The sequence below is a fragment of the Chrysemys picta genome, chromosome 2, assembly GCF_011386835.1.
Source record: "Chrysemys picta bellii isolate R12L10 chromosome 2, ASM1138683v2, whole genome shotgun sequence".
Lineage (NCBI taxonomy): Eukaryota > Metazoa > Chordata > Testudines > Emydidae > Chrysemys > Chrysemys picta.
The window spans coordinates 84,722,173-84,739,122 of NC_088792.1; the positions used below are offsets into that span (position 1 = coordinate 84,722,173).

Consider the following 16,950-nt stretch of genomic DNA (forward strand, 5'->3'; position numbering starts at 1 on the left):
TGATATTTCGTACAATGAAGATCATTAGCACTTATGTAGTACTTTTAATCTTCAAATCACTTTACTGACATTAACTAATCGTTGCAATGGTGCTATGAGGTAAATAATAACTATTTAATTACTCTAATTTTTAAGGATGGGGAAACTCAGGCAGAGACTGGGTGTTTTGCCCAAAGCTGCAGAAGGAATCTTTCAGCTAGGATTAGAACTCAGGAGATCCTGGTGCCCTGCCCTCTCCTCAGACTAGACCACACTTTTTTCTGATTAGTATTATTCCTTGAAATCAGAATATCATCATCAACATAATATACTGTGCTCCCCAATTTCAAAGCTCTGCTGCAAACTCTGGTATCTATCATGGATGGGTAAGCACCAGTGGTAGCAAATTTGAGAGTCATATCCATCTGCCTATATTGTTGTACACAGTAGTGCCATAAATCTACCAGAGGGGGGTGGGTGGGTGGGGTGGGCGTGCGCGCAGACTCAGGAACTAATTGCTAGGAAAATAGGTTTGTAAAGGAGGATCTTTCTAAATGAAAGACACACAAGGTACTGTAAAAAGACTACTCTCTCCGCTGGAAATGAGGCCTGCAGTATTAATAAATCTTTGATTACTCATGTTTGGGAGTTCACATAAGTAAGAACTTCTTGGATGAGTAAAACTGTATGATCAGGTCACTTACAGCGCTGCAGCTGTGCCACTGTAGCACATAGTGAAGGACACTACCTACACCGACTGGAGGGCTTCTCCCGTTGGTGCAGGTGTAGGTACTCCACCTCCCCGAGAGGCGATAATTATACCAACCGAACTCCCGATGTAGACAGGGCTATGTCAACATAGCACTTCTCCTGTTGACATAGCTCTGTCTACATCGGGAATTAGGTTGGTATAACTGCATTGCTCAGGGGTGTGGATTTTCCACACCTCCTGAGCGACAATTCTATTGACATACGTTGGTAATGTATACCAAACCTAGGTCTGTGACCTTGGGAATTAAAATGTCACTTGATCTTTGTGTGCCTTCTGGGTATGTTTATTTAAAAAACCACCTTAAATACCATGTAGAAAAACAAAAGTAGTGGGTTTTTTTTAAGCTATTCGGCCACATTAATGAACAGGCAATGGTCTATACTGAAAGGTAGGTTTATAGAGAGACTCACTTAAGAGTCTGGGACTTATTTTCAGAGTGTACAATAGTTAAAGCATTACCTCTGACTCTGTATGCCCATATAAAGACAAAATTAAATCCTGCTATCATATGGTCTGCTTGACAAGTGTCAATTCTGTGGTAGCTGATAAAAAGTCACCATTGATTTTCAGTCATTGGGCAAACTGAGATCAATAATAACTCTTCCTTTGCACCTCCAGATAGTGCCTATTGTGTGGTTCAGGCACGTTCTCCATCACACTCGCTTCTAAGGCTATGTCTACACTGGCAATTGAACGACAAAACCTTTGTCTTTCAGAGGTGTTAAACCTCCCACCCCCCCACCACAAAAGACAAAAGTTTTGCCGTGACAAGTGCCAGTGTGAACAGGGCATTGTCGGCTGGAGAACCGACAAACCGCATCTACGCTGCGTGACTTTTAGCAGCACGGCTGTGGCAACACAGCCATGTTGCTAAAAGCTGTGTAGTATAGACATAGCCTAAGAAGTGCCTCTCTGCTGAGATTCATTCAATGTCAGAACTAGGATTAGGATTTGGGAGGTCCTTGCTCCAACTCATGTGTCCCATCTACAAGAACATCCTGCCTGTCGGGATAAAATTTAGTGCACCTTATTCTTCAGCTCCAAGGCCCCAGTCATGCAAAACCCTTATTTCTGCAAGTAGTCCCATTCAGCTCAATGGCAGTACTTGCATTCATAGCTGTGCATGTGCATACAGTTTTGAGGCCTAGAGCAAGAGTTGGCAATGCAGATTAGAACAGATTACATCATCTTTCTAATGAACCTCTAATTCTTTTCCTCTTTAGTTCACACTTCATTGCCTGTAAACTTAGTTCTTTTAAATGTTTTTTCTTTTTTAAACTTTTACTGAATTAAAATAAAAAGAAAACTTCTATAGCTCCATTTCTATAAACTCCTGCACCCTGGGTACATTGACCTGCTTGATTGATTTTTGTGAGGCTTTCATTTATGGCACCTTAAAGATCTGTCGGGTGGCTTTTTGTTTTTGTTTTGTACATCTTTAAATAGGTTGAAGGAGAGTTAATGAAATTGATCCTGTTTATTTCACTCCTTTGCTGTTGGATCCTTTTTCCTTCCTCTTCACACTTGTGTTTAATCAGTCAATCAGATGTAAGTAAGTGAGATGTAGGAGGTAAGTGTAGAAGCAAAAGGACTGGCTGATTCTCTGCGCAGACCTGGTATGTTAAGCAGCAATGATGCAAGTCATGTATGACAGCTAGATTTCAATAGGTTAACTGTGGTTGCATATTGTTGAATGACTTTATTTCTCTTCCTTATATCTATTTTTTTTTTTTTTTTATAGATCTGTCAGTTGATAATTGCTGTGGTAGTTGGTGTGGCTGGAGCGCTGTCAATTATCGGAATCATCATATGCTGCACTAGGAAGAAGTATGTTCATTACTCAAGATGTGAATTTAGGCAGATAAGAAGCAGTGTTGCCAGGGGGTACATTCCTCTTATTTAACATATTGGATAGGTGACCCTTGAAGAAGGGTCTGGAGTGTGCAGTGAAAGGTGTAGGATAGAGAGGCACAACGGGTTGCAGCTAAAAAGCTTAAGACTCTTGCAACAATATTGTAGATCACTTTACTAATGCACTTTGCACTAGCATAGACTTCTGCGTTTGTTTGAATGTATTAAGGTATATATCACCTGAACTTCAATAAAGGTTTCCAAGTTAACTTGGCTGCTTTCCCTGAAAGTGCTGTACAGTCACTATTCAGACAAGTGTCCCCCTCCCGTTACCGGTCGATATCTCATAAAACAACTCAGTCAGTTTATGTATCAAGGCGTTGCGCAGCATTCAGTCAGGAGCAGATTTGATTTCCTAATTCTGGGTGATTTAAGGAAGTCACATTACGATGAGTCAGTAATGTTTCTCATGGTTATAGGTAGCTACTGTCTACAGACGATACAAACTGAAAACCTCTTTAGTACATACTTGCAAGAGAGTGGGATAGAAAAGGCCAAAATCAATCAGATCCATCCAGCTTCTAGCCCTAGAAGATTCTCTCTTGGTTTCATGGCCTGGGAGGAGTAGTTTTAATTAAATTTGAGTCCTGAAAGAAGGAACCCAATCCTGCAAATACTCCTAACTTTACTCAGATGAAGCCAATGAGAATACTTGTGCACATTAAGTGTTTGCAGGATTTGGGTCCTCATTTGTAAACGGTAATGAAGATGTTCTAGGTGGTAACTAGAGCTCTGAAAAATCATCTCCCTTGAAACAAGCTAGAAAATTGTAGGACTTTTCACTAGCTTGGGTGTAAAAAGTTGGGGCACTTGTCCTAGGGTAATGTTTCTAACTGTAAACTCCTTTACTACTTGAGAACAAGCTCTGCTGCCCTGCAGAGAAAATACTTGAGGCATAGGCTTGATGGAAATATAATTAAATATAAAATATAAAAATAAGTGGATATTGCCTTACAGAGTTTAAATACACAAGTAACATATGGGTTTACAGTGGTTCTCACTTGTTAATTTTCATTTTATAACAGGAAGAAGGAAAGCCAGAATCCTGGAGTGGGTACATACAATGCCAACATCAATACCCATATGCCTGGAAGACAGGGCTTATTCAAAAAGAGGAGGCAGGACAATGACTCCCATGTCTATGCAGTCATTGATGATGCCATGGTCTATGGAGATTTGCTGAAGGAATCCAATGGATCAGTCAATCCAGAGGTAGATGTGTACCGGCCTTTTGATGGGCCTGTGGGTGACACACCACCTACTCCACCTCCCATCTCTTTCAAGAAAACCACTAAAATATCAAACTCTGAGGAACTCCCATTCTTGCCCAGAGAGGGACAGTGAGCCATACACTTTTGCACATCACAAACCAGAGGAGACCAGGAGCAATGGAGACAAAAGTGTGAACAGTATTGGAGATGTGGGCATGTCCTTGTTGGAAAGTAAGGAACAAGAAGGTTTGGTGGAACAACTTATGCCAAAGGAATGACTTTGCTTTGGAAATGAGGGTGACACTGTGAAGAAAAGTGCTCTCATGTGCTGTAGAAAAATCAGAAGAGGAAATTTATTTTTTAAGCATACATAGACATGGGTTGTTTTTAACCTCAACTGCTGATGTTTTCAAATTTTAGAATGAACCTTTAGGAAACCTATCAACAGTTGTTACCATCCATGAATGCAAGTAGTTCTCTTTTGGAAATGGAAGCAAAGGTATGCTTCCACTTTTATCATAAGGCCAGAGGGAAATGCATTTTTAAAAGCTCAGGAACAGAACAGAACTGGGAGAATATTTGCTCAACAGTTTTTCTCTTCCAATAATTCCTCCTCCTCCTGAAGATTGCTGGGTGTTGACTGAAGATGTATCCCCCACCACTGACTCAAGGCAGCTCTGAAATCTATGGAATGTTCCTTACTAGAAGCTGAATTTCTTCCTAAAGTCAGAGCATAGGAAGCCGTATTGTATTCAGTTCTTCTCCCTGCATCTCCTAGTTTAGCAGCAAGCATAATACTCTTGTGTATTTGTTTTTTAAAATTATCATTTTTGAGAGCTTAAAAAACTTGCACTCCCGCTCTGATGTCTATAGAGTTCAGGTCTGTCTTATTCCACTGTGCTTTCTTGTTCCAGTAATGACAGAAGGTGTTCTAAAGAAATAATAATGGCATCCCATCTGCTACTAATACTTTGCACTTGACCTGCAAGAGAGATTTGTTTGTTGAAGGAAGACAAATATTGAAGTGGAAAAATGTGTTCGCTTCCAACATGCAATTACTCTGTCAGACTCCTGTGCAAAATGTATGAATTAATCTGCCAAGCAGGCCTCAGTATTTATTATAGTTTTAGTGTTGGATTTACAACAGTGCCTAAATGATGCAGGAGCACAAGGCTTGTGGGTATTTCCACAGAAATGGTCAGAGGCCTAGCCACTTTGTGTGTACAAGTGCCTGATTTATGTATGTGCACAATCACTTATGATTACACGCTTTTGCATATGGAACTACAGCTGACTACTTGGAGATCTGGCTCTGCTTGTCACGCTATGAACGATCTCTTGCATAACACTATTTGAAGGGCAACATAACTTATAGAAGAAACTATATGAGTTATGCACAGTAACTGGAGACTTCAAGCAACTGTAACCGTCTATGGCTGAAATCCTGGCCCATCTGAAGTTAATGGGGATTTTTCTGTTGACATCAACAGGGCAAGGATTTTCACTTTCTGTGCTAAATATTTTATCATAACTAAACACGAACAATACATTCTCCTTGAATCATATCCATTTCATACTTACGTTGCATCTGAAGCAGTTTCATCATAGAATTTCTGTTAGCATATTGTGAGATCCCTGTCATCTGAGAGTACTTTTAATTGTGTTTTAGGGAGCTTAAGTGGTTATGTGTTGCACTTGAGTGGAGACATGTGTATCTTGTATCCATCTCCCCTTTGTTGTTGGGATCACATATGTCAAGGTATAGTAGAACATTTAAATGCCGTGTGAGAACTTAAATTATGCTATTCTGCCTTGATTCCTGCAATAACTATAGTTATTTTTCTCAGGCAAATTTCTTCCACAATATATTTTTCTTGGGGCAATAGAATTCTGTCTCCAGCTGGTCCATGTTACTTAATTTCCATCTCTTTGGGGAAATGGCTGGGGGGGCTCTGTAGAAGTAAACCCTGTTATCCATCTGTGTTAATCTTTGCAATTTATTAGGCAAGAGCCTTTAGTTCTTACTCTGGCTAACAAACTACAAAGCATATGACATAAGCCAAACTTTCTCTATTGCCATGTCTTGATTTTGAGGGGAGACTGTGACTGTCAATTTATCCAACTCTTCTGGTGGCTGTATGGTTTTTATTAGATATAGTTTAACTTTTTGGTTGGTACGAAATCAAAGTTACAATGTGTTTATCATGTTTTGCAATTCTCTCTTTGCCAAGTTTGGACTTCGCTGCATTAAGTACAGGAATTGTAACATTGGCCACAGTTTCCTTTTTGTTAGGAAAAATTGCAGTTTAAAAAATATTACAATAAATAGAACTAACTGAGCACAAACTGGAGTAGTTACCAGGGCAATTTCATCCCTTTTATATTTCTTCTTTCTTTCTTTTGTAAATTGGGTTTTGAAGTAGCTAGAGTGGCGCTAAATGAGAGCCTGAGAATCTTTTCTCTTGAGCAAGCTGGAATGATCACTTGGGCAGGTCAGAACAGTACTTCTGCAGCTCTGCTACCCTATGGCATTAGCTCTATTCATATGGACCCACACAGGAGTGATCAAGGAAATCTGGTAGGGATTGATATTTAGTGTACACCAATACTGCACTTAAGTTACATGAAACCAATAGTTCTCCTGTAAGATGATTTCTGGGGATGAGTTTACTTTCCAGGGAGAGGGGAGGAAGAATTCTATCAACTAGCATATAAAGATTCAATCCTGCAGACCTTATGCTGGCAAAACTCCCATTGACTTATGACGGTCTTGTCTATTCAAGGAATGCCAGATCACCCTTGTGTATTTTTTGTATCTGACAGCTTATCATAAAGAGAATCCCAGGCAATAAGAATGTATTTCTGTAGAAAAAAGTTTACCATGATAATAACTTATTCACTGAATGTATATATCTATTTTGTTTTACAGCTGTGGTGGTATCCTGTTAATTTCCTTTTTAAGAAAGAAATGTGTTTAGATATGTATTTTCATATTTAGATGTTTCTTTTGTAAATGTTTTGTATGCAACGGAATACATGATCCAACAGTGCCTTCGCAAGATCATAATGGTTTGTAATTATTTAAGCCAAATTGACACAGGCCTTGGGTTCCAGTATAATCATTTTTGGGGGGAATAGTGCAAAAGTACACCTCGCTGCAAGCATCTGATCCCAAAGAGAGCCTTATTAAAATGTATGAAATTTGTAGTTTTGATTACAATAAATTTTATGGCGTCTGCAACATAGCCACTTTCTTGTTTTAATGGTAAGTGCATTTTGTGCTCATTAAAGAGCCTGCTTGAAATCCCTGGAGACTGAAGTATTTGCTTTTATCTGCGGAACAACTACAGGGTAGACAATGGCAATTCAAGCTTCCCCGCCTCACCTTAACAATTGGCCTCAACCATGACCTAGTCAGATCACCTCTAGTGATGAGAAGGGATGAGAAGGAAGTTAAGCTGACCTGTCCAGTCAGTCCTTAACCCCTCTGAGATTGCAAATTATTATTAATTAAAATGCGGACACTTGTCCACTAGGAACTGGATAGAGATTGCTTCATCTCACGTGAGCCACCAAACAGTTTCTGTGCAGTAATGACACCTGGTCTCTACTTATCTGTGCCAGATTTGAGATCTTAAACTTTCTGAATTCTGTTTGTTATTTAGTCCCCTGAGACAGTTATGTGGCTCTAAGCCAAGATCTAGCTTTCTTTTAGACCAGTGGCTCTCAACCTTTCCAGACTACTGTTCCCCTTTCAGGCGTCTGATTTGTCTTGTGTACCCCAAGTTTCACCTCACTTAAAAACTGCTTACTTACAAAATCAAGTCCTAAAAATACAAGTGTCACTGCATACTATTACTGAAAAATTGCTACTTTCTCATGTTTACCATATAATTATAAAATAAATCAATTGGAATATAAATATTGAACTTACATTTCAATGTAGAGTATATAGAGCAGTATAAACAAGTCGTATGAAATTTTAATTTGTACTGACTTCGCTAGTGCATTTTATGTAGCCTGTTGTAAAACCAGGAAATATCTAGATGATATGATGTACCCCTGAAAGACCTCTGTGTACCCTCAGGGGTACGCATACCCCTGGTTGAGAACCACTGTTTTAGAGAGTACAGCTAAGCAGAAGCTTCTGTCTCTAAGAGCAGAGGACCTAGATGAATAATCTCTCTTATTTAGCTCCTGCTAGGTGCTTAATACTCAGGCCCCAAAACAGCAAAGCACCTAAGAACATGCTTAACTTTAAGCATGTGACTAGTCCTGTTGATTTCAAAGTGAAGCAAGTGCTTAAGTGCTATGATTTGGATCAGAGCCCTCATAGCCCAGTACCTTGTAGGAATGAGTCTTTTTGTTGAGCTTAAACTGATGTTGAGGATTTTTAAAAGGGCAACAGTGCAATTAGTCAACATCATTGTGAAGTAGAAATTCCACTGGGATGGCTGTGTGGCTGACCGAGAATAAACTATAGACTGTGGACATTGCATAGATAGAAGGGGGAAAAGTGAAGATTTAAAAATCTAGTCCTGGGCATACCTTTCAACTTGCCAAGACCCAAATGTGGGATGCCATGCGTGCAATGACCCAGAATGAAAAGACCCAGAAACTACTCATGCAGGAAATATAAAAGGCTGTGGGATTACTTCATTTAATGTAAATAACTGTTCTGTACTTCTAGCCCCGTGAGTCTTTATTTCTTATGTAAACAACTTAAAAAAATTAAAGGGTAGGGCACACAATTTTGTTTGGAACACAGGGGACTCTGGGGTGAGTGAGGGATGGTTGAGAGGCATGGTCCTATTAAAGGGTGCATCTTCACAGTGGCTCTCAACCTTTCCAGACTACTGTTCCCCTTTCAGGCGTCTGATTTGTCTTGTGTATCGGCGGGTAGCAATCGATTTATCCGGGATCGATATATCGCGTCTCGTTAAGACGCGATATATCGATCCCCGAACGCGCTCACCGTCGACTCCGGAACTCCACCAAAGCAAGCGGCGATAGCGCAGTCAACGGGGGAGCCGCGGCCGTCGATCCTGCGCCGTGTGGACCCCAGGTAATTCGATCCAAGATACTTCGACTTCAGCTACGCGAATTGACTTCAGCTACGCTATTCGCATAGCTGAAGTTGCGTATCTTGGATCGATTCCCCCCCCCAGTGTAGACCAGCCCAAAGTGACATTGATGAGCCACTGCAAGGCTGCTCAGCCAGCAAATGTTCCTCTGCCCCCTAGGGGGCCATAATAAAACCTCTTACTCCTCTGGGTCAGGCTGGAGTCCTCTCATTCTTGTCTGACTGACACTCTCCTGTTAGGATACAGTAGGGTGACCAGATAGTAAGTATGAAAAATCAGGACTGGGTGAGGGGTAATAGGCACCTATATAAGACAAAGCTCCAAATATCAGGACTGTCCCTATAAAATCGGGACATCTGGTCACCTTAGGATACAGTCACCTTGCCCTATACAGCTCAGGCTTTACACTGTTTTTGGATAGGTACAAGGGAAAACTCAGAATGTGTTTCCCTGGTGCTCACTTACCCAGCCACTCACAGCAGTGGAGAGACAGTTCCCTGGTGGAACTGGTCAGAGAAACGCCGACAGAACCACATGCCTTTTTGTCAAAATCAGAATTGTTTTTGTTCTGTTCAAAAACAGAATGAAGTCAATTTTGCCAAAACTTCTTTTTGGAAGGAAACCAGAGAAAAAGTTCTGACAATGTGGAAATGTTCCATTTTGACACTGTCGGAACTGAACACTTTGATATTTTTTGTTTTGAAATGACTTTTCAGGGTTTTTTAAAAATTTGGTACTATATATTATAGTACAAATCAAAAGTCAAAATCGAAAAACATTTTGATTCACCTAAAATGGAAAAAAAATGTGGAATTTTCCTTTCTGAAGAATTTTGAAATGGGTGTGAGGACAGTTGTTCTGATTAGGAACAAAGCCAAATTTTGAAATCTTGAAATTCTTCAGGAAATGGAATTTCTATCCCCTGCACAACTCTGTTCCCAGAGTGACTCCATCCCAAGCTCTTGCTGAGGTGGGACATACCAAAATGTTCAGCTGTGTCCTATTCACTTTGGGGTAAGTGTCTCCTAGATGGGGGCCCATGGCTGTTTTATTCAGGATGTCCCTTTGACTTCAATGGGAGCAGGATTGGGTTCAGTGTTAGAAAGTGACCCTAGAAGGGGGACAAGGGACATATCATCTTAACCTGTCCCTTATGGATGTCCCAAACACCTGACATAAGGGATTCACCAGTATTGAAGGGACTGGTACCCTTACTGCTATCTCTGTTTAAGGTCTTAGACCCTGATCTTACAGAGAGAACCATGTGGACAGATCTCTGTTTAATTTAAATTAGTGGGACAGTGCCTGGGTCCAGGATTAGGGTTTTAGAGTCTAATGTTTATATTAAAGTACTTGATCTGAAATTCACCTAATAGTCACAGACTATGAACTGCAGACCCCTGTCAAGGCTGGATCCCCACTTTGAACTTTAGGGTACAAATGTAGGGGCCTGCATGAAAACTTCTAAGCTTAACTACCAGCTTAGCTCTGGTTCCGCTGCCAGCATTTCAATGGATTCCCTTCCTGGGAAGCCTTGAAAAACCTTCACCAATTCCCTGGTGAATACAGATCCAAACCCCTTGGATCTTAAAACAAGGAGAAATTAACCATTCCCCTCCTTCCTCCCACCAATTCCCTGGTGAATACAGATCCAAACCCCTTGGATCTTAAAACAAGGAGAAATTAACCATTCCCCCTCCTTCCTCCCACCAACTCCTGGTGAACACAGATCCAATCCCCTTGGATCTAAAACAAGGAGAAATTAACCATTCCCCTCCTTCCTCCCACCAATTCCCTGGTGAATACAGATCCAAACCCCTTGGATCTTAAAACAAGGAGAAATTAACCATTCCCCCTCCTTCCTCCCACCAACTCCTGGTGAACACAGATCCAATCCCCTTGGATCTAAAACAAGGAGAAATTAACCATTCCCCTCCTTCCTCCCACCAACTCCTGGTGAATCAAGATCCAAACCCCTTGGATCTTAAAAACAAGGAAAAATCAATCAGGTTCTTAAAAAGAAGGCTTTTAATTAAAGAAAAAAAGTAAAAATCATCTCTGTAAAATCAGTATGGAAATTAACCTTACAGGGTAATCAAACTTAAAGAGCTCAGAGGACTCCCCTCTAGTCTTAGGTTCAAAGTACAGCAAACAAAGATAAACACTCTAGTAAAAGGTACATTTACAAGTTGAGAAAACAAAGGAAAACTAACACGCCTTGCCTGGCTATTTACTTACAAGTTTGAAATAGGAGAGACTTGTTTAGAAAGATGTGGAGAACCTGGATTGATGTCTGGTCCCTCTCAGTCCCGAGAGCGAACACCCTCTTAAACAAAGAACACAAACAAAAGCCTTCCCCCCCCCCCCCCCCCAAGATTTGAAAGTATCTTGTCCCCTTATTGGTCCTTTAGGTCAGATGCCAGCCAGGTTACCTGAGCTTCTTAACCCTTTACAGGGAAAAGGATTTTGGAGTCTCTGGCCAGGAGGGATTTTAGTACTGTACACAGGACAGCTGTTACCCTTCCCTTTATAGTTATGACAACCCCTGACCACAATTTGTTTTAAGTCCAGGTCCTAGTCCATCACCACACCAAATTTTGTAAACATTAAAGCTGTTCCCTTATGAAAGCAGAACCAATTAAAGTCCAGCTTTTTAAAGCAATATTTGTATGATTGTTTTTTAAATTAAAATCTAAAACCAAATATCCATAGTTTTTCTGTGATCTGCTGTAATGTGCATGTCCTGGGGTTCACTCATTGTTAGTGGCGCCTCCTCCTGGCTGTCCTAGGGATTAGCTCTGCCAGAGGTAGCACCCTCCTCTGGCGGTGTCTTCACCCATTCTGTCTCGCCCTGCGGCCCCTTCCATTCCAGGAACCCCAGCCTCCTCTTCGTGACTCGGCCCTCCAGCTGGGTCACTACATAGTTTTCCCTTCCAGGGGGTTACCCAAAGACCTTCCATGTGAGCAATCTCAGGCAGTTTTCCCTGGTGCTGCTCTGATGGTGCCACTTCCCCAGTGCCCAGCAGGGGAACGTGGCCTTCCCACTACTCTGGGTTCCAGTCCAGGGAACCTCAACGCAGAAGTTCTGGGCTTTCCTCTTCCAGCCCTCACTGCTCTTCCCCTGGACTGTTTTCTGCTCTTCTTGGTTCCCCCCCTCCCTTTCTCTGAGCATACCAGCTCCAACTTCCAACTCCCTCTTCCTAGGGAGTGACTGCAGCCTTTCCCAGTCACCTGTGTGTGGAGCAGACACCCCATCACAATGCAGTTTACTATATATCCAACTAGTCATTTTCTGTCTGGAGAAAACTGATTGCTGAACACTCAAGATGATGAATACAGTTTTGTTCAAAACAAAATGTACATTTATGCTTCAGGGTCTGATGGCATATTATCTACTAACTTCAAAGAGCTGCTGTTCATTATTATGTGACATGGTGCAGGATATTTAGAAACTTTGAAGTTCTTTGCTGTTTAGAAGAATAACTCAATGTTGGATCTCTTTAAAAATAAAAAGTTGAAAGCTACTTTCTAATTTTCTTTGGTATAAAAATAAACACCTCATTATAATTTTCCCAAACCTAAGAGCTTGCATCTTGAGGGAATTGCATTTCTGATGTAAATTAAGAAAAGTACTTTAGCTCCACTCTCTTAAATCAAATCTGTTTAGATATTTGGTAATTATTTTTTCAGCTTGATGCCTTATCTGTTCAAGAGCTTGAAAAGGTTCTTTTTCCCTTTATTCATTTTTTTTCAAACTAATGAGTGGGGGTTTTTTTGTTTAAAAAGTGGCAAGCTATTCTTAAGATATGCAAAGATATAATGAAACCCTTTAGTGTAATTGCCCCATTAGCAAGCATTTACATCTAAGTTAGTCTCTTCAAACAAATTCAAAAATTAAAAAGATGGATCATTACAATTCACCCTCTATTCTCCGTTCTGCTTGTTAATGAAGAACAAAATTTCAAATACCTTAAATCAGCCTTGAAAAATTGTCATGAAACTTTACCAGTGCAAGCATAAATTTGCTCTTTGCCTATCAAATGGAGTGGGTGGTAGAATTTTATGAGGTTGCTTTTAAATTAATTTTGGTTTGATCAAAAAGAACATTCACACCAAACTCAAGCATTATTAACTTATGTTTTTGTGGCCCCTACAATGGACTATGGCTTGAAATGCAGCACCTTTGAAAATCAAGCTAATAGGACGTTTCACCATTCAGATTTGCAGTGACCTAAATAATCAACTAGTAGTGTGGGATCATAGGTGAAACCTCCATGGATAATATTGTCATTGTGCCCCAGACCTGAGTGTGTAATCTAATCAAGGGCCCTTGTAAAACTGGTTGGTTTTTTGTTTTATATGCTTAGGCCATCTACAAATACAACTGAGACAGGGGGACCATGGTTGGAATTGGTAATGTAGATATGTCCGAGACTTTGACCCATTTATGGAAGATGGTTAAGGTTCTGTTTACACTACAAATTGAAAAGTGTTACCATGTTCGCTTGACATGGCTGTATTTGTAGTGAAGCTGGGACTTTGGTTTATTTGCCCCATTTAGATTTACTCTAGGACCCAGCATTCCAGAATAATAACATGGTCTGCTTAAAGGAATACAGTTTCTCCTGTCTCTCTACCCGATTTAAACATATTTCCTTTCCTGTCACATTAACCATTCAGGATTTGTCTGATGCTACCAACAACTTTTATGGTAAGAGAGGAGATGAGGCTGGGGTTCATTTTCATGGGACACCACCACATTTTGGAACTTCTTGTTTGTGCTATTCAGCCTGTCCTTTTCTCTGTCCTCTTTTGACTTGGAGAGAAGTTGTTCTCTCACTGAAAGGCCTCAGCCCTACAGTTTTGAAGCCATAGATGTTGGTGAATGTTGACCCCTGTTCTCTACCGACAGTTCTTCCTGAAAATTAAAGCAGCATCTTTGAGGCAGCAGCAGCGTAAACATTAATTGAATCAGAAAGGCAGTAGCAATGCTGTAACTATCTCATTTCTAGAGAGTCTGTTTGTACAAAAGAAGCCTGCAATGAAAACTATAGAACAGTTTATTGAATATCAGCCAGCCAACATGATTACACCAGTCTAAGATTACTGTGACAAATTGTATTCCAGATCAATATGAAGGTTTAAATGGATATGAAAGTGGGCAGATATGAAACTCTTCTTATATAAATGACTACATGATATGGGGAATGAAATGAGCCACTGTAACAAGATTAGCTAATGTTGCACAATCAGACATAGGGGCCTACATGCTTCCATCTCTTCTTGGTGCTCGGAGGAGCAGATGTATGTAACTGAGGCAGACGAGAGTTGGGGGTGGAGATGTGATAGTATGGCTATCTATTATTTCACACAGCTGTGTGTTGATACTGCTTGCCAGGCCCTCAGCACCAAATAGAGGGACAATGCCTCTACACGGTGTCTTCCCTCTGATTTTATGGACGCGATGGATGGCAAAAATACTCTTTGATCTTCGTGATCCATTTTGGAAGTGTCATGTGATCACAATTAAGGGGTTGTGGAAGGACAGTACTGAACTCATCTGGTGCTGGAGAAAGGGTGCAGGCATGTTTAGATGTCTTCCACCCTGGCCCCAGGGATCTTTGGCCTATATGTAGATTTAGGTCAGGCCCCCCGGTCCTCCTACATTGACATGAGTCCTAGGGTTTGATGGGATGATCCAGCACAAATGTCAGCCCTCTAGAGTTGTGGACCTAATATGTAATGACCACTGTTGGGCATCTAGCAGATATTCACATTGACCTGTCCACGAGGAAGCCCATGTTTTCCTAAGTGGTTAGTTTAGAATCAATTAATATACATAAATAGTTCAAATCATTCCAACCACTGTGCTTTACCTTGCATGCTTCTGCAATGAATTTCAGCTGCCTTCGTGTCACCCAGTTGCCAAGCTATGTCGAGTCCTTCCAATATTCTTCATTCCTGTAGCCTTAACTAACATAAATAATGTCATCCCAAAACACTGCTGCCTCACTGTTTGCCTCCCCCAGCTCATGAATAAATAGAAGATCCTAGAACGGATCCTTGAGGCATTCTGCTATTAAATACTCTCATGTACTTGTAGCACAGCTTAATATTGTGTGACTGCAAGCTGCAATACATACTTATAAACTAAGAATGAGAGCGTGGTCTAGGATGTAGAGTAGATGATTGTCAGGAATCATTAGTTCAATTCCCAACTATATTTCTGGCACTCTAGTTTTAGAGTAAGTAATCGAACACCTGTGCCTCTGTTTACCTACCTGCAAAATGGTTATAATTTGCTGCCATGACGGTGTAAGACATAATGTTTATAAAATGTCTTGTGATTGAGTAGATAGTGTAAATGTAAACAATTATAACTGGCAGGCTTTGAAAGTGGTGGTATCCATAGAATTCATGGGCCTGATTCTGTAAGGAAACAAGTACCTCCTGGAGAACATCAAGTTCCTATTTGAGCTGCATGGGAGTTGATGGGGCTCAACAACTAGTGGGTGTTGCTCTTCAGTTTGTGAGCTGATCTTATAGCCGTGGTTCCCAAACTTGTTCCGCCACTTGTGCAGGGAAAGCCCCTGGCGAGCCGGGCCGGTTTGTTTACCTGCCGTGGCCGCGGTTCTCTGCTCTACATCCCTCGACCCGCACCGCTTCCAGCAGCTCCCATTGGCCTGGAGCAGAGAACCGCGTATTTTTCCTATTGTAAATTTCAATGAAGCCATGACAGTTTTTGTGAAACTCGTCCTGGATGTAGAGGGATTACAGGTAACAGAACCTGCGGATGTGGCAGTTAAACAAACCAGCCCGGCCCAGCAGGGGCTTTCCCTGCACAAGCGACGGAACAAGTTTGGGAACCACTGCCTTAAGGCATAGTTCACATACAACCTGTACATGCCGCACCTGAGACTCTTCGCTGCTAGCCCAAATGCTCTCGCTCCTCCAGCTGGAGGCAACAGCGTTGGCAAACATTCCACATATGGACTGTTCTAAATATTTCAGCTTCCACTTTTGGGACTAGCAGTCTTGGGTACTTTGTAGAATTGCTCCTTTATACCCAAAACACTCTGATACTACAGTGATGGGGGTCCTCTATTACTTAGTAATATTGTGGGGAAATTTTCCTGCCTGTAAGAACACACTAATTGTTTTAGCTTCTGGCTGTGACACATACTTCTTCATATAGCCATGCCTGGACCTGTTTGCTTTTACTGTAACTTCTATCTAAAATGTCTTTGCTGATTCAGCTTCCCCTCCCCATTGAGGGACCACACCAAAGGAACTGGATGACAAATTCAACAGTGAGTTTTCCAGGTAACTTGGTGTGAGCTTGCTGTGACCAATTGACTTCAGACCTTGAATGTGATGACAATGCTCTAAGTAATAACTTCACACTGATTTCAAGTGGCTGCAGAATTCTTGGTGAAAGCACTAATATAGTTCTGACATTTACATTCTTCCGGTGGCTCTCACTTCTCTTTAGCTGGGTGGCCTCCTATATGAGTAATGCCCAATTAGAAACACAAAACCTGCCAGAAGTGTAACAAACAGTAGCACATGCTCATGGAGTGGTGGTGTGAATCACTCTGTTACCTGTAACCCCTCTACATCCAGGATGAGTTTCACAAAAGCTGTCATGGCTTCATTGAAATTTACAATAGGAAAAATATGTGCGTGGGTGGAGATCCAGTGATGATGGCTTAATGCTTTGTGTTGCTGTGGGTCAAAAGTGAAACTGTTGTTACCCTGTCTGCTCTCCAGCTCAAAGCAGGAAAATTATAATGTGTGTGTCCCTACCCCTTGTAGACTGTATTATAAATTGTGGATGGGATACCAGTTTTAGCTTCTGTTCATTAAGGCTGAAATTTGGTCTAGATCAGAGGCCTGGTACAAAGTATACACAGTCCTGAAATCTCACTTAATCCCTACTTTGAGGGCTTAAGTGGTATCGACTTTGTGCCCGCCCTCTGCACAACCCACCCTC

The 16,950-nt window shown here is 41.2% G+C and overlaps 1 protein-coding gene across 1 annotated transcript in view; it reads left to right on the forward strand.

Moving 5' to 3' along the window:
• CDCP1 (CUB domain containing protein 1) overlaps positions 1-7,114 on the forward strand; it is a 48,415-nt gene extending 41,301 nt beyond the window's left edge. Inside the window, 4 exon segments of the mRNA XM_065587114.1 lie at positions 2,420-2,429; positions 2,502-2,578; positions 3,688-3,981; positions 3,983-7,114. Of these exon segments, the coding sequence (XP_065443186.1) occupies positions 2,420-2,429; positions 2,502-2,578; positions 3,688-3,981; positions 3,983-4,151 (550 nt within the window). The 3' untranslated portion in view covers positions 4,152-7,114.
• The last annotated feature ends 9,836 nt before the right edge of the window (positions 7,115-16,950 follow it).